Here is a 22,102-nt window from a genome sequence, read left to right as displayed (position 1 = left end):
GAAAAGAACCTGGTGAAAACCAGGGGGCCCTTATTGGGGTGTGCACTACAGTCCTTAGATGAGGTAGCTTTTTTCCCTTCTATTTTTACATCTGCTTTCCTCCAAATCCACCTACCACTTATTGAGTCCGGCTATTTCTGAGTTCATCCAGGTCAGGAAAATGACTCTGTCCCTGTCCGTTTTTCCACAGCAAAGTGTGATGGATCTGAGGTAGTCTGATGTAAGTAGACATAAGTCCAGGACCGTTTTTTGTTTTTAAGGCAGGGCAAAAGGGGCAGCTGTCCTGGGCCCCATCATTGTTGTGGGGCCCAAAGCAGATGCCTCATACTTGCCAACTATCCCAGTTTAAATTCCCTTATCCCTTGAAGTTTTAGTCCCATGCTGTGTCCCGATATCTCAGTGTAAAGTTCAGTGGCTTCTGCCTAGCTCTGCCCTATTGACAAGTACAGATGACTCACCTGCAGACCCTGTGTTTACAGGTAAATAGCCTGCATTGATATGTAAATAGTGGCGGCATTAATATGTAAATAGTTGTGGACCGTGACATTGATATGTAAATAGAGGCGGCATTCATATATATATCATGTCCCCCTGAGGTCATATCTACCATCACTTCTGCTGAATGCTGCCCACTGGGGAGGTAAAGGAGGATGCTTGCAAGTCCCACCTACAACTATAGTCATTAAGCCTAACATCAGCCTGTTCTGCAAAGGTAAGCAAATTGGAGGTGGAACCATTCTTCAAAAGAGCATGGTGCCAAAGCACCCTGAATTTTTGGTGCATGTGAATATACACATCTCAGCTGATACATGAGGGTGTCATTAACAATTAATGGCACTTCTGTGTATCTGCTAAAGGGCAGCATGTTTCTGTGGTGTCAGGAGAGCAATTTTGCATGTTTTCCCAACACACAAGTGAATGCAGGCTAAATTGGTGGTTGGTGGAAGTTACATTGGTGGTCAGTGTAAATCTTCTCATTACTTTGGGGCTTGGTGTACAATCCTTTCATTCACTCTAGTGACCAGTGTGAAAGTCCCCCTTACATTGGTGGTCAGTGTAAATACCTCTTTACACTGGTGTGAATGTTACTGTGAATGCTTATATTACATTACTGGTCAGTATAAATCCCCATTACATTGGTGGCCAGTGTAGAAACTCCTCTTTATATTGGTAATCGTTAAAAAAATCCAAATTTGTGGTCAGTGTTGAATCCTCCATTACATTGTTGGTCCATGTAGAAGCCCGCTTTAAATTGGTTGTCAGTGTAAATTCTTCATAACATTGGTGATCAGTGTACATTTCCCTTCACATTGGTGGTAAGTGCAGAATTGCCCTTACACTGGTGGTCAGTGTAAATCCCCCTTTACATTGGTGGTCAGTGTAAATCCCCCTTTACATTGGTGGTCAGTGTAAACCCCCCCCTAACATGGGTGGTCGGTGTAGAAGTGTCACCTTACATTGATGGTCAGTACAAATCTCACAGTGGTTGTCAGTGTAAATTCCCCCTTACATGGAGGTCATTGTATCCCCCCCCTGTTACACTGGTGGTTGGTGTAAATGCTCTTATTAAATTGGTGTCAGGTTGGTGAAGAAATCCCTCTTTTCTATTGGTGGGTGGCGTAAAATCCCCTGTTACATGGTGGTTAGTGCAAATTCCAACTCACATTGATGGTCAGTGTAAATCCCCCCTCAAATTGGTGGTCATTGTAAAATTCCCCGTTACATTGGTAGAATCCCCCACTATATACTTGCCAAAGATTTCTAGCTTTGCTCTACATGATTCAGAATTTGTCACAGTGTACTGCCTCCTAACTAATCCCATCCCACACCAGCATTGCCACTGATCACTCCCCCCTCCCCCAGCAATGCCACTGATCCCAGGAGTCCTAGGATTCCTATGAGTTTTCTGTCTATTGATGGGTCCCCTCACCTCCACAGTCTATGGTGTGCAGGCAGTGAGGAGATGATGAACTGTAACCTTTAGCAATAAATCAGCGAGCATTAATGCTGTGCACTAACCTCTTGCAACCAACCATTGAGCGGTAAGGGTATGCAGTAACCTCTAGCAACCAATTAGTGCGTGGTATAGATGTCCAGTAACCTCTAGCAACCAATCAGTGAGCAGTATTGATGTGCAGTAATCTCTAGCAACCAATCAACAATCAGAAACCATAAGCTGTAACCTCTACAAAATAAACAGTGAGCTATATTGTGTGCTGTAATTTCTGGCAACCAATCGCAATCGCTGCCTGATCTGATTCAGTAAACAGATTTTGAGTCTAGCTGCTATTTATTATATGTCTCAAAGCATGTGGAGAGCGCAAAATGCATGGGAGAGGGGGCCTAAGAAAATGTTTGCCCAGGGTCTAGTCAATATTAAAGACGGCCCTGCATAAGTCTGTTTACATCCAGCTGCCCATAGAGTCATCACGGGTCAAAATGCGGAAGAAAAAGTAAGAGGCAGAAATATCACAAAACTGACATCCGTTCAGTTCAGCTCTGTTTCAGTTGAGGATCTGCTCATAAATCCCCTGCTGAACGGAGCGACAAAGCAATTGTGAAAGGACTCTTAAAGCACATGTGAACCCTCACCTTGCAAAACAACCCTTTCAATTTAAAATAGAAATGCACTGCAAAATATTTGTGTATATACTATATATATATATATATATATATATATATATATATACACCATCATCATACCCCTAGAAATTTTCCACATTTTTTCATGTTACAACCATAAACATAAATGTATTTTATTGGAATTTTATGTGATAGACCAACACAAAGTGGCACATAATTGTAAAGTGGAAGGAAAATGATAAATGGTTTTTAATTTTTTTTACAAATAAATATCTGAAAAGTGTGACGTGCAATTATATTCAGCCCCCTTCACTCTGATACCGCTAAAATCTAGTGGAACCAATTGCCTTCAGAAGTCACCTAATTAGTAAATAGAGTCCACCTATGTGTAATTTAATCTCAGTAAAATACAGCTGTTCCGTGAAGCCCTCAGACATTTGTTAGAGAACCTTAGTGAACAAACATCATCATGAAGACCAAGGAACACACCAAACAGGTCAGGGATAAAGCTGTAAAGAAGTTTAAAGCAGGGTTAGGGCATAAAAAATATCCCAAGCTTTGAACATCTCACGGAGCACTGTTCAATCCATCATCTGAAAATGGAAAGAGTATGGCACAGCTACAAACCTACCAAGACATGGCCGTCTACCTAAACTGACAGGCCGGGCAAGGAGAGCATTCATCAGAGAAGCAGCCAAGAGGCCCGTGGTAACTCTGGAGGAGCTGCAGAGATCCACAGCTCAAAATTGAACTTGGCCTAAAAGCAAAACGCTATGTGTGGCGGAAAACTAACACTGCACATCACCCTGAACACACCACCCCCACCGTGAAACATGGTGGTGGCAGTATCATTTTGTGGGGATGCTTTTCTTCAGCAGGGACAGGGAAGCTTGTCAGAGTTGATGGGAAGATGGATGGAGCCAAATACAGGGCAATCTTAGAAGAGAACCTGTTAAAGTCTGCAAAAGAATTGGGACAGGGGCGGAGGTTAAACGACCCTAAACATACAAACAGAATTACAATGAAATGGCTCAGATCAAAGCATATTAATGTGTTAGAATGGCCCAGTCAAAGTCCAGACCTAAATCCAATTGAGAATCTGTGGCAAGACTTGGAAATTGCTGCTCACAGACGCTCTCTATCCAATCTGACAGAGTTTGAGCTATTTTGCAAAGAAGAATGGGCAAAAATGTCACTCTCTAGATGTGCAAAGCTGGTAGAGACATACCAAAAAGACTTGCAGCTGTAAATGCAGCGAAAGGTGGTTCTACAAAGTATTGACTCAGGGGGGCTGAATACAAATTCATGCCACACTTTTCAGATATTAGTTGTAAATATTTTGAAAACCATTTATCATGTTCCTTCAACTTCACAGTTATGTGCCACTTTGCATTGTTCTACCACATAAAATCCTAATAAAATACACTTACATTTTTGGTTGTAACATGACAAAATGTGGAAAATTTCAAGGTGTATGAATACTTTTTCAAGGCAATATATATATATATATATATATATATATATATATATATATATATATATACAGTATCTCAAAAAAGTGAGTACACCCCTCACATTTTTGTATATATTTTATTATATCTTTTCTTGTGACAACACTGAGGAAATGACACTTTGCTACAATCTATAGTAGTGAGTGTACAGTTTGTATAACAGTGTAAATTTGCTGTCCTCTCAAAATAACTCCACACACAGCCATTAATGTCTAAACCGCTGGCAACAAAAGTGAGTACACCCCTAAGTGAAAATGTCCAAATTTGGGCCCAATTTGCCAATCCCCCCCCCCCCCCCTGTCATGTGACTCGTTAGTGTTACAAGGTCTCAGGTGTGAATGGGGAGCAGGTGTGTTAAATTTGGTGTTATCGCTCTCACTCTCTCATACTGGTCTCTTCTAAAGATGATGCACAAGAAAGCCTGCAAACAGTTTGCTGAAGACAAGCAGACTAAGGACATTAATTACTGGAACCATGTCCTGTGGTCTGATGAGAATAAGATAAATGTATTTGGTTCAGATGGTGTCAAGCGTGTGTGGTGGCAACCAGGTGAGAAGTACAAAGACAAGTGTGTCTTGCCTACAGTCAAGCATGGTGGTGGGAGTGTCATGGTCTGGGGCTGCATGAGTGCTGCCTCCACTGTGGAGCTACAATCCATTGAGGGAACCATGAATGCCAACATGTACTGTGACATACTCAAGCAGAGCATGATTCCCTCTTCACGGACCTCCAAGATGACCGCTGCCTTGCTAAAGAAGCTGAGGGTAAAGGTGAAGGACTGGCCAAGCATGTCTCCAGACCTAAACCCTATTGAGCATTTGTGGGTTGCAAAAGGAAGGTGGAGGAGCGCAAGGTCTCTAACATCCACCAGCTCTGTGATGTCATCATGGAGGAGTGGAAGAGGACTCCAGTGGCAACCTGTGAAGCTCTGGTGAACTTCATGCCCAAGAGGGTTAAGGAAGGCAGTGCTGGAAAATAATGGAAGCCACACAAAGTATTGACAATTTGGGCCCAATTTGGACATTTTCACTTAGGGGTGTACTCACTTTTGTTGCCAGCGGTTTAGACATTAATGGCTGTATGTTGAGTTATTTTGAGGGGACAGCAAATTTTCACTGTTATACAAGCTGTACACTCACTACTTTACATTGTAGCAAAGTGTCATTCCTCCAGTGTTGTCACATGCAAAAGATATAATAAAACACTTTTGTGAGATACTGTATATATATATGTATATATATATATATATATATATATATATATATATATATATATATATATATATATATATATATATATATAGTTTATATATATATATATAGATATATATATAGATATATATATATATCTATATATATATATATAGATATATATATATATCTATATATATATCTATATATATATAGTCTTATAAATACAGTTAAAACACTTTTGTGAGATACTGTTTATATATATATATATATATATATATATATATATATATATATATATATATATATATATATATATATATATTGTTTATATATATATATATATATATATATATATATATATAGTCTTATAAATACAGTTTCTTTTTCTTTTTAAAAGTGATCATATGATCTTAGTTATCAGCTGCATAAGAGGCTTAGGAAGGTTGGGGTGGTGACCGCAGGAGGGGGCCATGTCTGCAGGAGGCAGAGAAACAGCAGCACACTGATCCTCCCAGTTTGGACCTGTGTGAGGGGCGTGTCAGCACAAGTCTTGGCCATTGGAGGACAGACAGGCTGTGTTCCCAGCACAGCCAGAAAAATGGCCACACTGAGAAATAGGAAAGCAAGGGGGGGCTGGACTTGAAGCATACATGTAGATATGCCATATTAATGTAAGATCATGAGGGTCATATACAACATTTTCCATGACTTTGTTCTTTGGAAAGGATTTGCTCTCCTTTTCAGAGTATCCGTTAATGCATTCTGTGCCCTTGCCAGAGATTACAGGTGACTTCAGTAAGAGACGGTAGAAACTGCCAGGCAATGTCTAAGTGATGTATGAAATACACTTTGATGTACGATCTCTTGAGAAATCCTGAGTGTCCTCAATTTTTTTTTTTATTGTACAGTCAGTCTCTGTGAATTTTCATCTGTCAGCTTAGCAGAGCTTTGTAGTGTCACCCTTAGACAAGACTGCAGAGTATGATATGTCATAGGCATGCCCTCTACTGTTCTAAGCAGGAACAGCTGTTTCCAGCAAAGCACAGATAGCTTTTTCAAGATATATACTGTATATATATATATATATATATATATATATATATATATACAGTATATATCTTGAAAAAGCTATCTGTGTGTTCCTGCTATATACTTCACCGTATACACATTTTTATAAGTAAATATTTTTGTGTGAATCTTTTTGTCAAAGTCGCCTGCCGGTAACAGCACTTCCTATTGCAGTCTGACAACACCAGGCTTCTGCCTCACAATTAGTAGCAGCATTGTCAACCTGCCACCCAAGCTTCTTAGACTTTTAGGTCTTAGGTCTGCCTATTACTACAAGGGATATGCAGAGCTAATAGACAGCACAAAAACCAACTGAAGAAGCACACAGGGCAGGTTAACAATGCTGCTGTCAATTGCAAAGCAGGGACTTTGCATAGTTATCCTGCAACAGAAAATGCTGTTACTGGAAGGATCTCAGAATAAAAGTTTTACAAAAGATTTGCAAAAAAAGTATTCGCTGAAGAAAACTGTATGCAGTGAGATAGGATGCAAAACATATTGAAAAATAGATTTTGGTTTGACATACATTTTTTGGGGTCTATTAATAAGGAATTTGCTGTGAGAATGCTTCGGCATTCAAACTGTTGGCACAGATAATCCCTGTCATTTCCCATGAACGTCCACTCCATCTAGTGGCCATAATGCAGTCATTTCCTGAAATGCCGCAATCAGAAAAATATTGCATTTTGACCACTGGGTGGAGCTGACGATCATAGGAAGTACACATACTGTATTATGAACATTGTGGGGATTATGTGCATTCATACAATACATTTTTTAAAAATAGGCTCCTAAGTTAGTTCTACCATCCATTTTTATTTTCAGTTGAGGTTAACAAAAGAAGAAAATAATTGAAATAATAATCACATTTACAGAACTTTTTTTTCATGGAAAACCAATCCAAAGAATACATCTCAACTTTTTGCTATAGGAATGAGTGACACCTATTAGAAAAAGTATGCAGGCATAGGACACACCCAATGCCACGTCCTCTTAAGGAGAATTATATATAAAAAAGATTAGTTTAACCCACAAATGTTTTTTTTTTTTTGTTTGTTTGTTTTTTACCACTACTATTGCTTTATACTGTTTTTTTAAATTTACCAATTAAGAAATGTAGAAACTGTATGAAAGGTTTAGCACCGTGAAATGCTTTTTTAAAGATAAATAGTGCATTTTATATACAACTATATAGATACTGTAAGACCAAAATGAGGGACGAAAGGAGGGACAGAGGAATTTTGTTCCAAATCAAGGACAGTCCCTTGAAATCAGGGACAGTTGGGAGCTATGCCCAAAGGATTAGCTGGTACTTTTCTGTAACACTGCCACCTCCACTGTTGGCTGGTGTGTTTTGCCCACTTCAGTGCACTCCCATTTTACTGTCAGACGGGGAACAGCATTTTTTTGGAAAGCATCATTTCACAATTGTTTTTTTTTTAAAGCTGAAATTTTAGTTTTCTTTTTTTTTTTTTTAACAGCACCATGGAGTGTACTTACCAGCAATGAGTGTGTGCTGGCAGCTGATATTTTCCTTGTCAAAAGAAGTTTATTGAGTATACAATGTTATAAAGATACATAAAGTAAGTTTACAAGGATCTATAAAGTAAGCTCATTGTTTTACAGTAGGGATTATATAGGTAAATATCATGAAATTTCAAATATTAAACATTGGGTTCACGTAAACCTAAATTAAAGATATATATCATTTCCTTAGTTACTTTTGTAGGTATTTAAATGATTTATACCTACTATACATATTGTTTACAAGTAGAGTGTATATAGGTCAAATAAATTCTGATAATGAGCTTTAATCGTAAGGTGGAGAAAAGGAAAGAGAAAGAAGAAAAAGGGTTGAAAGGTAGAGGTATGGTCCACAAGGTTGTCCCGCTCGTCAGTTTATTATTCTTTTTAGTTCTCTTTGAAGCCTTAGAATGGGTGTCTCTGTAAGTCATTTAATCTGTTACCATGGCAACAGGACAGAGTCATTGAAGTTTGACAGGAACTGTAGTTTTATCCAAGGATGCCAAAGTTTTTCAAATTTTGGAATTTGATTTTGATCGATGGCTACCATCTTAGCATGGGACATTGTATTATTCATTCTGTGAATTGTTTCTGCTAGTACCAATGTAGGAGATTTCCATGCCTTGGCCACTGTTTGTTTTGCAGCCTTTATTAGTTGGATCATTAGTTTGAATTGAGAGAGTGTTAACCATTCCGGTTTTAGATTAAGTAAAGTTAAATATGGATCTGGTTGTATTATTTTTTTAAATATTTTAGATGCAATCACGAAGACTTCCTTCCAGAAGGTTTGGATTACTGGGCACGTCCACCATATGTGTAAATATGTGCCTATTTCTGGGCATCCTCGAAAACAAAGAGCTGAGGTATTAGGTGAATATTTTGCCACTCTAGCGGGTACAAGGTACCAGCGAGTTAGGACTTTATAATTTGTCTCCAGTGCTAAGATGTTGGGTGAAGATGACTTAGATGTGAGCCATATGTTAGACCAGTCTGTGTCTTCTAAAGTTCGTCCCAGGTCCTCCTCCCACGGCAGCTGATATTTTAAGTAGAAATCCTCAGTCCTCTACCTCTGGATAGCCTTGCAGAGGTGATCTAGCCCCAATGCTCTAGGGGTTGATATCAGTGGCTGCACCTGTGACATGCAGTTGTTAATAGTCATGTCTGGGTTCACTCCAGTGTGCTGTGCGACCTCGCATTTGATTCGCACCCTACCGCAGTGCAAATCACATGCAATGTCTGTGCGATGCAAATTCAGCCATAAAGATTGTATGGCTGAATTTGCATCGCATTCGGACCAAAGTTGTACAGGACCCTTTTTTTGGTGCACACCAGAATCGGATCGTATGAGTATTCACACCCATGCGATCCGATTCATGTCCGAACTGACAGTTCGCACTGCAATATGCGAACCGATCTGGGGGTGTGATTAACTTTGTTTTGACACCCGCAGAGGTTCGCATATAGCAGTGTAAACTGCCTGCGAGTCGGGTGCGATGCGGGAACCTGTGCTGGATTCACAGGGGTTCTCGCATCGCACCAGTGTGAACCGAGCCTTAATCCGCCCACCTTCTCCATTCATAGCACCTGTACTATGGGTTCCCACAGTGCACAACATTCCATGGCTGGAACGGTTCCGTTTATCCACCAATCACGGAATGCTTTGCATTGTGGGAACCTATAGTGCAGATTCTATGAAAGTAGCAAAGGGGCGGAAAGGGCCGAGGTAGTCTGCGCTTTTGATGAGTGTCTGTCACATGAACAGGAACTGATATTACCACCTACATCATTTGAATATCACCACTGCTGAGGTATTTGCGGGCAGATAACCGGGCATATCTATTGAAGACAGCAGAACACACTTTGTTGCTGGTAAGTAGCACCCACCAGCACATAGAACACACTTCATTGCTGGTAAGTAGCACCCCTGGTGCTGTTTTAAAAAGTTTTCAGTGAACTTTAGCTTTAGGCCCCTTTCACATGTGCGGATTTGTTTTCAGACATCCGCCTGCTCAGCAGGGATCGTTCCGTTGATCCCCGTTGAGCCGGCGGATGACAAGTCCTTCTCTGCACACTGTGGACATGTCAGAGCTCCGCTCTCCTCTATGGGGGGATCGGATGAAAATGGACTGCCTGTTCATTTTCATCCAATCTGATCTGCCAGATGGATGGAAAATAGGACATCCATTCGTCTGGATTTAGCGGAGCGAATAGGATTGGGGCAGATCGAGTGTCAGCAGACATGTCACCGCTGACATCCATCGCTCCATAGAGATGTATGGAGCGTTCGTTGAGCTCCGCCTGAAAAAACTGACAGGTGGATCTGAACGGTCCGACGTGTGAATGGGCCCTTAAAAGTAATATTTTGAAGAGAGTAGGGAAAGGTTAGAACTTCTGTCAAGTTTTTATCGTGACCCCCCGTCAGGAGGAATCCCACTCAATTCCTGTTCTTGCAACACCTCCACAATAGATTAGGGGAATGTGTGTTACCAGGACACAGAAAGCAATAAAAACTTGACAGAGGGTTTAACCCTCCCTTCCTGCATATTAAAGTGGTTGTAAACCCTTCCATGTACCCAATGAAGTGACTAGGCTCAGGTGATACACATAGATGAAACAAATCCTCCTACATAAGTTGCACCTGTTTATCTGCAGTCTTCTCTTTTCTATATCTGTTCAAAAAACAGAATTTATTAAGCTTGTCTGAGCTTTCAGAAAAAAGAGGGTGAAGAGCTGAAAGTACACACTGCAGGGCTCAGTAAGGAGAGCGCTGAGAGCTGATTGGTGGGAAGGGACACACACCCCTTCACACAGCACACAGAAACAGAGCTGAGGCTGTCAATCTGCTGGAGGTCCCTCCCCTGTCACCTTTTTTCTCTTGGTGTCAGGAAAACTTGTCAGAAGTGATTCATGCTGATAGCAGAGGAATGAAGCAGCAGAGAGAAAGGACACTTAGTGCTCTGGATTGAGACCAGTACGCACTATAGAGGGATATGCTTTTCTTCATATTTTATGTTTGAGGTTTACAACCACTAGTGCAGAGGAAATGTTGTGCGTTTGTCCCTTGTAACCATTTTTTTTTTCCATTCTGCATCCTAATGACCGAATCTCAGCTGCCAAAGACAATATTGCTGACTTTAAAGGACATTTGTATATCCAAAATGTGAATTGTTCGGACTCAAATGTTTTCTGACTCAAACAGATTCCAGCTTCTGGTTAGAGCCAGATTACATACCCGCAGTCCAAAAGGCCTGCAGCCAATGGTGCCTAAAGTCCTGTTTTATATGCTTTTAGGCTGTGTGCACACAGACATCTTTTACTTCAGGCTTTTATCCATTGTTAACATTGCTGAGCTTTCTAGAAGCTGGAAGCTCAGCTCACAGCAGGCCTTATTTCCATTATGTTTTCTCTCCTGCTTTAAAAATACACAGCGTGGCAGTTCTGTTCCTGCTGGCGTCTGTCTTTGTACATAGTAGCCAGTGGGGAGCAGATGGAAAATGCAGGGTCCATCCAGCTTTCATGCTAATTATAATCCATCTTTTCTATTTTTGTGAAATGACCTGTGGAAATACAACTAAGAAAAGAACTCAGCGTAAACTGAATTGAAGTTTGGTTAAAGTGTACGTAAACACTAACAATGAACTTCTCATATGTGCTCCCTTTTAGTCAGTTAAATATGATTCTGAAAGCATTTTTAAATCTGCTCAAAAAACTTACCTGTTGATCCTGTCAAATATTTAATGACATGATAACATCTTGTGCCTTTTGCCTCTGCTGACTGTTAACAGTTAGCATGGATCACAGTTGCCTATGTGAACTATAGACCACCTCCCACTGTATTATAGCAAGGAATGGGGGGGGGGGGGTTCTGTAGTCCTAACTGATTACCTGACCTAAGGTGACAATGCTGCTCCTATATAGATACAGTGAAAAAATAAATTTGATCCCCTGCAGATTTTATAAGTTTGCCCCCTTACAAAGAAATGAAAGGTCTATAAATTTTTATCATAGGTGTATTTTAAATGATAGAGACAGAATATCAACCAAAAATCCACAAAAAAACACATGATACAAATGTTATAAATTGAGTTGCAGTTCAGTGAATAAAATAAGTATTTGATTTGCTACCAACCAACAATAATTCTGGCTCCCACAGACTATAGTATGTGCTCCTGTGGTACACAGATTAGTCCTGTCAATTTAAGAAGGTGCTCCTAACGACAACTCGTTATGTGAATAAAAGATTCAAACCATCATGGGCAAAACCAAAGAACTATCAAAGGACGTCAGGAACAAGATTGTAGACTTGCACAAGACTGAAATGGGCTACAAAACCATCAGCGAGAAGCTTGGTGAGAAGGAGACAACTGTTGGAGCAATTATTTGCAAATCGAAGAAATACAAAATAACCATCAATCGCTCTCAGTCTGGAGCTCCATGGAGGGTTTCACCTCATGGAGTAAGAATGATCATGAGAAAAGTGAGGGATCAGCTACACGGGAGGAGCTTATGATGATCTCAAGGCAGTTGGGACCATAGTCTCCAAACAAACCATTGGTAACACAATATGCCGCCATGGATTAAAATCCTGCAGCGCCCACAAGGTCCCTCTCTTTAAGACGGCACGAGTACAGGCCCGTCTGAAGTTTGCCAATGAATATCTAAATGATTCAGAGAAGAATTAAGAGAAAGTGCTGAGGTCAGATGAGACCAAAATTTAGCTCTTTGGCAATAACTCAACTCGCCGTGTTTGGAGGAAGAAAAATGCTGACTATGACCCTAAGAACACCATCCCTACAGTCAAGCACAGAGGTGGAAACATTATGCTTTGGGGCTGTTTCACTGCTAAAGTTACAGGCTGACTTTGCCGCATTGAGGGGCCAATGGACGGGGCCATGTATTGTAAAATCTTGAATGAGAACCTTCCTCTCTCAGCCAGAACATTGAAGATGGGTCGTGGATGGGTCTTCCAGCATGACAATGACCCAAAACATACCACCAAGGCAACAAAGGAGTGGCTCAAGAAGAAACACATTAGGGTCCTAGAGTGGCCTAGCCAGTCTCCAGACCTTAATCCTGTAGAAAAGGTATGGAGGGAGCTGAAACTTCAAGTTGCCAAGCGACAGGCAAGAAACCTTAAGGATTTAGAGAAGATCTGTAAACAAGAGTGGACTAAAATCCCTCCTGAGATGTGTGCAAACCTGGTAACCAAATATAAGAAACATCTTACCTCTGTTCTTGCCAGCAAGGGTTTCTCCACCAAGTACTAAGTCATGTTTTTCTTTGGGATCAAATACTTATTTTACTCACTGAACTGCAACTTAGTTTATAACGTTTGTATCATGTGTTTTTTTTATGGATTTTTGGTTGATATTCTGTCTCTATCATTTAAAATACACCTATGATAACAATTATAGACCCTTCATTTCTTTGAAAGTGGGCAAACTTAACAAAATTTGCAGGGGATTAAATAATTATTTTCCCCACTGTAAGAATGAGCTTCAGGTTCATGTCAACGTTGATTTGCAATATTGAACATATGCTTAGCTGTGATAGGGAGTGCTGCTGATAGTCAGAGAAAAATTAGTGTAGGGCTTGTAGGCAGGCAGTGTTGTGTTAAGGTAAATATAAAACTTTCACTGAATGTCTTTAAGGGAGAAAAATGCTGTGTATCTTGGGGAGGGGGAAGGGAATATTTTCAAATCTTAAAGGTTTATTTCACTTTCTGAGCATTTTTCAGGTTGCACCAATATTTAGGATAAAATGTGAAGCTTGGTGTCATTCTGCAGCTCCCAACCTCAAACCGTCCCCCCTCCCCCTCCTTACCTAAATCATGGGGATTTTCACCCTGCAGCATCCTGTATTTTCTTTAGCTTGACGCCGCTGCTCATGGCTTCACCTTTACAGTCGCATCATCCATACACATCATACACAGATCTGTTAATGAAAGACTACATGTCCAATGTAGCACTCATAGATCTCAATAGAGCACAAGTTCAGTGACATCCTCACAGACCTGGGGTTGGAGGAATAGTCTGCAAGTGCCTGCGCATTGCACCTGCGATGCACTAATCACGGTTCCAATGCAAAAAAAAAAAAATAATCACAGATACACATATTTTCTTTTTTCAATGTGAGTGAATTTACTATTTTTTTTTTTTTTTGGAATATGCCTTTAATGTGCTGGGTACTTATTTGTGTTAAGGAGCTCCTTTACAGCCTCTCCACATGCACTGCCGACAGTCATAACAGGCATTTATATTTTATAAAGGGCATTTTTATTATAGCCTGTCTGATACCACAAAAATTTTGTTACTAATCGGCTGAATGTCTGTTTTCACAGGTCCACTTTTCCAAATTGTTGGTAGCTGAAATAATTTTTTATTTTTTTTCTAGGAACAGTGTAATATTTCTGTTCAACGTACATCAACAAAGTTTTTTTTTTCCTTTGGGAGGCATTAGACGGGTGGTTTGCAGGCAGGGGATCATGGGAGGCAGGGGTTGAGCATTTTCATAACACAAAGTACCCAAAAGGACCTTTATATCAGTATCACCAGATGTTACAGTTATATGGAATTTTAGTGGTGAGGTTTACATCTACTTGAAGAGACTATTGAGTTCTTTTAATTTCAATGTTGGGGTACATTAATTTATCTGCACAGCCAAAAAAATCTTTTTTATCTGTCTGCAATGACTTCACAGCTAACTATTCAATTGTCAACATCTGAGCTACTTGTTTTATTTGAAAGTTATTTTACATGTGCATGCAGAACCTATGCCTCCCACTTTAGGATTGCCTGACCTTGTTTTTTAATAAAGGGTATTTCCTATAGTTAATGGCAACTATAACAGACAGAAAGATAATGATATGATAGTTTAGCGCTCTGCTAGTCTAGAGTAGGTTGCTAGGTAAAGTTAGTTATAACCTCTGTATTCAGTGAAGCAGGGGTTGATTGCTTTGGGCTGTTTAGTGTCACATAGGCTGCTGTTCTGCCACTTCCCCCTGTCTTCTGGAGAGTTCTGAAAGTATACTGGGAGGGAGAGCAGAACAGGCAGCCTGAATATTTATGGGTCTCTGACTAATCCCTTTAGGCTACTTTCACACTGAAGCGTCGCGTGCGTTGGCGGTAGAGCGGCGCTATATTTAGCAGCGCTTTACCGTTGTTTTAGCGGCGCTATTCAGCCGCTAGCGGGGCGGTTTTAACCCCTGATAGCAGTCGAAAAGGGTTAAATCTGCCCATAAAGCTCCGCTGCTGCGGCGCTTTCCTGGCAGGTTTGTAGCGCTGCCCCATTGTTTTCAATGGGATGGGGCGCTTTAGGAGCGGTAAATACATCGCTCCTACAGAGCTCCAAAGATGCGGCTTGCAGAACTTTTTTGACCGTCCTGCAAGCGCACCGCTCCAGTGTGAAAGCCCTAGGGCTTTCACATTGGAGACACAGCAGCGGCTGTTTCAGGGCGCTTTGCAGGCGCTATTTTTAGCTCTGTAGCGCCTGCAAAGCGCCCCAGTGTGAAAGGGGCCTAAGCCCCTGCAGCGGCGCTTTGAGGGCGGTTTTAACCCTTTTTTGGCGGCTATTGGGGGTTAAAACCACCCCACTAGCGGCCAAATAGCGCTGCTAAAACTATGGTAAAGCGCCGCTAAATATAGCAGCGCTTTACCGCCAACGCCCGCGACGCTCCAGTGTGAAAGTAGCCTAAGGGGTACATCCAGTAGGTGGTTGCAGAACTAAAAAATCAACCAGTTTGCACAGTTCCAGGGGCCCAGCCTTCTGAAGGAGACCCAAGGGCTGGGGGCTCTGAGAGACAGAGGAGAAGCCTCAGGAACCCTTACTTTCGGGAAGACATTAGACATCATGGTCCCATCTAGGCTTAGCTGGGGGGCCCTACCATAGAGAGAGAGAGAGGGCCTGGGTCAGAGTCTGGATAAGAGCCAGGAGGACAAGAATAAGTAAGCGCCATTATTTTAGGACTGAGTGAGTACTTGATCCTGCTACACAGTGAAGAAGTGACTGTAGGGTGATCTTGCAAGCCAGTGCTTGCTGCAGCCAGGAGTTGTGCAAGACATCCAAGAGCGTGCCATATTGTTAAACTGCTAAGTGCAGCCAGGAGCTGTGCAAGACAGGCAGCAGTTGTGCTAAAAAAACAGGAGAAAGTACCGTGCAGCCTAAAGTTGCACAATACAGACTGCAATTTGTACAGAGTAGCCAGAAGCCTAGCAGTCCTCAAATTCTACAGTGACTGGTCATTCACAAACTAAAGCATAGTAAACACAGTTTACTATGCTTCAGTTATGAATAAACACAGTGAGTGATTGGTACTGCTCCCCTACTGCAGCTGGTGGTGCGGGGGGGGAGAGTGGAGGGATGGGGACGGCTGGGGGGGAGCCTAAGCAGCAAAGGGAAATCTGTATGCACCCCTGTGATTTTTTGGGGGGAATAATTGGTTATACAGGGATGGAAAGAAGTTTGGGGAACAAGAGACTGTGATTTTTAAAGTGTTTTTGTGCACTCTGTTTTGACATTATTTTTAAACTGTGAAAAAAAGCTCATAGACTATACTAAAACTGTTGTGCCACTGGCCAAATTGTATGAATAGCTATTAGATTGGTTGTGGCTGCTACTTGCACCATCAATTTAGGCCTATTATTGCTTGATAAAAAATCAGTTGCATCCTAAACTACCAAAAAGCTTTTTTTCAAGTTGTAGTGAATCTGATTGGGGTGCTGCTGCTGTTTTTAAGCCATGCAAAAATGTAACGTAAAGAATCTATTACACATGCAAAATATGTGATGCCAGAATATGGTGTTGCTAATGTTGTCCTTGAGATTCATACTGTTCCATAACACCATATTCAACTTCAAGGCATCTCCCAAGCATGTCATTTACAGGATTTGTGTTTTTCCTTGTCATCATCAAAGTTGCATTAAAAAAAAGGACCCTTTCTCCACTGTACAGTATTTTTCCCCTTTTTTTTTGCATTGGTACATACCCCTTGTGCCAGTGGTCAGCTCCCTGTTCCTCCCAGGAAATCCATTGCCTATTAAGCCTCGTACACATGGTCTGATTGTTGGACACCCGAGCGTCTGATTTTTGGAAAAAGGGCGTGCGCCAGGTCTTGCATACTAACTATCCGCAAATTGTCATTTGACAAACACGAACGTAGTGACGTACTATGAGAGTATAAAGAGGAAGTTCATTTCTCAACCACCCTTTGGGCCCCTTCTGCTAATTTCATGTTAGTAGAGGTTTGGTGAGCGTTGATACGCGATTTTCAGATCGTACAAAACAAATTTAAAATACGTTTGGCATAACTACATGCAAAGCAGCTTCATTATTATCACATAAAAGAAGATGAGAATTTTGACATTTCATCAATTGCCACGCCAGGAATGTTAATTCTAGATTCCGAACGGTAGTTTACAAGACCAAACTCTTCCCGGTCGTTCCTTGATTCCGATCATGCGTGTTTGTACTTTCGACTTTTGTGTGACGGATTTCTATACTGACCATCCAAAAATCAGATGTTGAGTTCACATCAAACAAAAAATGTATAGCCTGCTCTTCCAGCTTTTGTCTGATGTAAAAGTCAAATCGTCGGTCGAATGCACCGTACTAACGATCTGAAAATCTGCAGACAGCTCGTCTTCAGACTTTTTCCTTCTGATTTTCGTACCATGTGTACGAGGCCTTGATAGCTGGCAGAATACATTTTTAAGATTCCTCCCTCCCATCACTACAGACTTCAGTGGGGCTCAGATTTAATTCACAATTTTCGGACTTCATAGTGAGATCGAAAAATGCCCTGTGAACTGAGCCTAGTAATATTCGCTCATCCTTATCCATAGATACAGTACGATGGATAGAATATCCCTCTAGGACAGGAAGTGTATTGCTTTTACCCATATATTTCATTGGTGGGAAAGCAATTGCAGCAAAGTTTTAAGTGAAGGCTCATTTATTCTCTCATCCTAACTTAGTTTTCCCTAAAGTGGGGAAGGAAGAGAACATCTGGTTTGTAATCCTTTGTCCCCACAGGATACAAAGACACCAATAAAACTCTTTTGCCACGTACCCACGTTCGGAAATTCGGCCAGCAAAAGACCGACGGTGGTCGAAAAATGCAACCGTGTGTATGCTCCATCGGACTTTTGCTGGCCGAATTCCAGCCAACAAAAGATTGGGAGCATGTTCTGAATTTTTCGGTCGGAAAAAGTTCCTATCCGAAAATGCGATCGTCTGTAGCAATTTTTACGCATGCTCGGAAACAATTCCACGCATGCTCAGAAGCATTGAACTTCATTTCTCAGCTCGTCGCAGTGTTGTACGTCACCGCGTTCTTGACGGTCGTAAGTTCAGCGAACTTTTGTGTGACCGTGTGTATGCAAGGCAAGCTTGAGCGCAATCCCATCGGAAAAGCCATCATATCTTTTTCCGACCAAAATCCCAATCATGTGTACGCAGCATTACAGAAATTCTAGCCCTTTCTCACCCTGCTAAACAAAAAAAAATAGTTTTCTTGTTTTCAGGGTATCTATTAAAGATATTTTCCCTCACTTCCTGTCAAAAGAAGACTGCTACTGGCACAGGAAGTGAAGGAAACCCTCCAAAAGAAGAGGGAGCAGAAACAAAAATAATCGTTAAATAGATTTTGAACCTTTCCCCCAATTTCAAAAACAAAAGAAATAAAATTTTATCAGGACTTGCACCTTCAATACAGCTAACAATCATATTCATTTTCTTTTGAAGGATGTAGACGGAAGGTATCTTGATTTAAGACTAATGTTTTTTTATGTAGTGTCGTTTGGAAACAAGGTTTATTTACTTCGATAATCATTGCAGCATATGTAATTTCCCTCCCTCACCATCATAGCAATTTCAGTCCTATATGCTTGACTTACATAATATCAGCAAATACTCATTGTGGATCTTCCATTGCATTTGGACAATATCTTAAATGGAAACCTGTTCACAACTCTCTTGTCTTTTTGATCATCTAGGCAATTATATTTTCTGCTGGGATGCAGGAAAAAATATTCATAGTTCATAGCTTATCAAGCAGCAACCCCTTCAAGTCACTGTATACTTGGCCTACTGGAAGACTTTGGGTTGTTCTTTTGTGATGCAATGAATTGTAGAAATTCACCACTATTAGTAGTAATATAAATAACAGTAAATTTGAGCTGAATAGACCAGAGCCAGCTATTAATGGCATCTTGGATCAATGCTTACCCATTCATGTATACTATATCGGCCATTGACCTAGAAAACACAATCATTGTGTACCTCTGTTTTGAATGAGAGATTGTTTTCTATTCAATCTCCGGCGCTGACATCCTTTTCTCATCTTTCCCAGCACAGGCAGACCTATAATTGCTTTTTTATATAGAACTACGTGTGATCCAGCAGGCAGCCTTATCTTGTATTGCACCCTCTTTTTTTCCAGGAGTTGTGATTGCAGACACTATGCAGCAAGTCCTCGCATATGTTCGACTTGGATATGTAGTGCTTTTATAGTCATGAGCGGGACATGCTCAGTCTGATTCTTTTATGCCAGGCACAATGCTACATTGTCCTTTCTATGACATGCCTCTTTGGTCTACATTGTGGCTGTTGGCGAGCATGCATCCTTGAACAAGCAGCCAAAGGGAAGCCAAAGCTTGTTAACCATTTCATGGCATCACTGCCCACTGACAACCATGTAGTTAATAAAAAAAAAAAAAACACAAAGATTCCAACTAAATCCCAAAATTGGAATATTCCTGGCGCTGTTCTGAGTCGACGTCAGTGTCATGAATGCTGTGTACGCCTCCAGCTGATCTGTCCCACATCATGTCATTGAAAAGCTGTAAGGCTCATGGGGGAAGGGAACCAGCTCCAAATTAGCCGGATTCTCTGAGCTCATCAGGGAATAGTTTCTGCTGCAGTTTATCTGCTGTAATCAGAGGCTCTATCAGAGAAACAATCTGCGGCTCAAAGGGTCTAATCTGTGGGACGCCGCTGACTGCCCCCCAGGCTCAGAGGCGCTCACTGTGCGGGATGCCTCGCTGGCTGCTGCCCTCTCTATCTCTCTTCCCTCGGGAAAGCTCATCCTCTAGTCTGGGTGGTATGGGAAATTGTGTCAAGCCTCCGCTTCGAAACCTCTCACAGAAGGTACGTGTCCCCATAGCGTAGCACCTATAGCGAGCGATGAGATGGGTTTGATGGCTTGAATAGAAACAGAAGGAGAAGGTAGCTATAACATAAATTTTGTCTGGGAGGGTGATTTTGCTTAGATTTTATGTTTAAAGACCCTTACCTATGTAAATCTGAATGAGTCTCACTTAATTCCCCAAATGACCGATGACAAGTGTTGGTCTCTCTGCTGAGTCTATTTTACACTTGCAGAATTTCTCTTGACTCTTCTCTTAGCCATAGCGTACATATAGCCATAGATTTCACTCTGTGTCTGGATATTATTTGGATGGTCTGTTAAACTGCTTGCTTTTATTCCCATTTATTTTTAAACCTGCAATGATATCCTAAATTTGTTATATGACCCATGAACCTAGTTGTGCATTCCCAAAGGAGGCACACAAACAGCAAGGAGAATAACGTCTTATAAAGGCGTGGGAATGAAAGGTCCGACAGTACTAGACTAAAACAGTTCCTTATATAGAGAGGAGATACAGGGGAGGAGGGAAAAAGAGATGGCAAGAGAAAGAGAATCTGGAAAATGTTCCTTTACCAATTACAAGGTACGCAGAGATAGATAGGATAAAAAGAGAGATAGTGTCTTTGAGAAGCTAGAAAGGTGATATGAAAAGGGTTTAATCATAGGGAAGATTTGGGTAACAACTAAAAGTAAAAAAGATCTGGGAGGTTCCAAGCCTCTTAGTGACCCATAGGTCACATATATATTAGTAACAATACAGGTGAAAGTCCTTTTTCAATACTGATCTTACAGTATTCTTTGGTAACACTCTGTATGTTGTAAGATGCACCAGGAGGAGGGAAGCTGTCTCAGATCGGCGCAGTCTGGGGAAGAGGGTGCTCAGGGGCCTCTAATGCTTTTGGCTCAAAACTGCGCAGTGATGCACAACCTGCTGGGCCCGGCCTGTATATTTCTCCGAAAAGGATTCGCTGAGAATCGTCAGCCTGTACGTGAGTTCTGTCCCCCCTTCCATCTCCCCCATTATTGTGTGACCGGACCCCCACCTGTACATTTTATTGTTATCGTAAACCATGTGACCCATCACCCATTTTTATCATGTCCCTTATGGCAGGTTGTAGAAAAAGTTTCTTATTGCTGAATGCATTCTGTGTATAGTGCTCAGGTGTAAGGGTTAGCTAAACAAAACTAATAATCAATTCTACCTTACAGAATTCTACTAGGCAACTGTTTGACTAAATGCTGGTACCCTGCCTTAATAAACAGCAGTCTTTATAAACACTCTGTTGGCATTGACCTGTGTTTAAAAGTCCTGGAGGGACCTGCATTTTCAAACTACAAAGTTTTGGTGATTTTTCACTTAACAGGAACAGAGGAAAATGACATGCATATTTATGTAATTCCCTTTATAATTTATTTGGGAGATCATGTTAATTACGGTAGTTATGTTGCAGAGAAATTAAGAATGTGTAAAAGACAGTTTACATCTGCTTTACACGTCTCCAGTGATTTTAATAAAGATGTATTAAAAAATGGTCAATAAACTGCTTTTTAGCCTATTAGGGATTTCACTACTGCATTGTTTTATAGAATATATCATGCTTATCAATTAGTCATAGACTCTGGCTAGAAAGTTATTTTGGGGTGTAGCAACAATATCTTTAGATTTCTCATCACATGAAAGAAAAAAACTTGGCTTCTCTTTCTTTCAAATCCTATAAATAAACATAGACATTCTTTTTCTGGATGATTAAATAGTATAGACATAAGATGTGCTACACCAGTTGTACTCTATGATTGCATCTACAGCTAAACTGCTGGCTTGAATCGTTGCCATTTAGTGTTCTTAGCTAAATGTTGTTGTCTGGATGTTACTGCTTTAGGGAATAATGCTGCTGAACCACTGTGCCTAACAATTGTAACACACCATCAGTTTTTGTTTTTCCTCCTGAACTCTTTATAAATTCATTGAATAATTAAAACAGCTATAGTATTTACCAATTCTTTGTTATTAATTTCTTTTTTAAAAACGGACAAAATAAACAACAAACTACATGACATTCAAAAAACTCAACATATAA

General features: G+C 40.8%; 1 protein-coding gene across 5 annotated transcripts in view; it reads left to right on the top strand.

Annotated features, from left to right (window-relative positions):
• CABP1 (calcium binding protein 1) overlaps positions 1–22,102 on the top strand; it is an 80,591-nt gene that overhangs the window by 18,668 nt on the left and 39,821 nt on the right. Inside the window, exons 1-2 of one of the 5 annotated variants that reach the window (XM_073629291.1) lie at positions 19,673–20,023; positions 20,848–21,009. The exons of 1 other annotated variant lie outside the window; for it this stretch is intronic. In XM_073629291.1, the coding sequence (XP_073485392.1) occupies positions 19,910–20,023; positions 20,848–21,009 (276 nt within the window). In that variant the 5' untranslated portion in view covers positions 19,673–19,909. Of the gene's footprint in view, positions 1–19,672; positions 20,102–20,130; positions 20,608–20,847; positions 21,010–22,102 lie in introns of those variants that run through there. 3 more of the 5 variants (XM_073629292.1, XM_073629293.1, XM_073629294.1) reach the window with 3 other exon arrangements.

The sequence above is a fragment of the Aquarana catesbeiana genome, linkage group LG01 (genome assembly GCF_042186555.1).
Source record: "Aquarana catesbeiana isolate 2022-GZ linkage group LG01, ASM4218655v1, whole genome shotgun sequence".
In the NCBI taxonomy this organism is placed as follows: Eukaryota; Metazoa; Chordata; class Amphibia; order Anura; family Ranidae; genus Aquarana; species Aquarana catesbeiana.
This window is presented reverse-complemented; position numbering and strand designations above follow the sequence as displayed.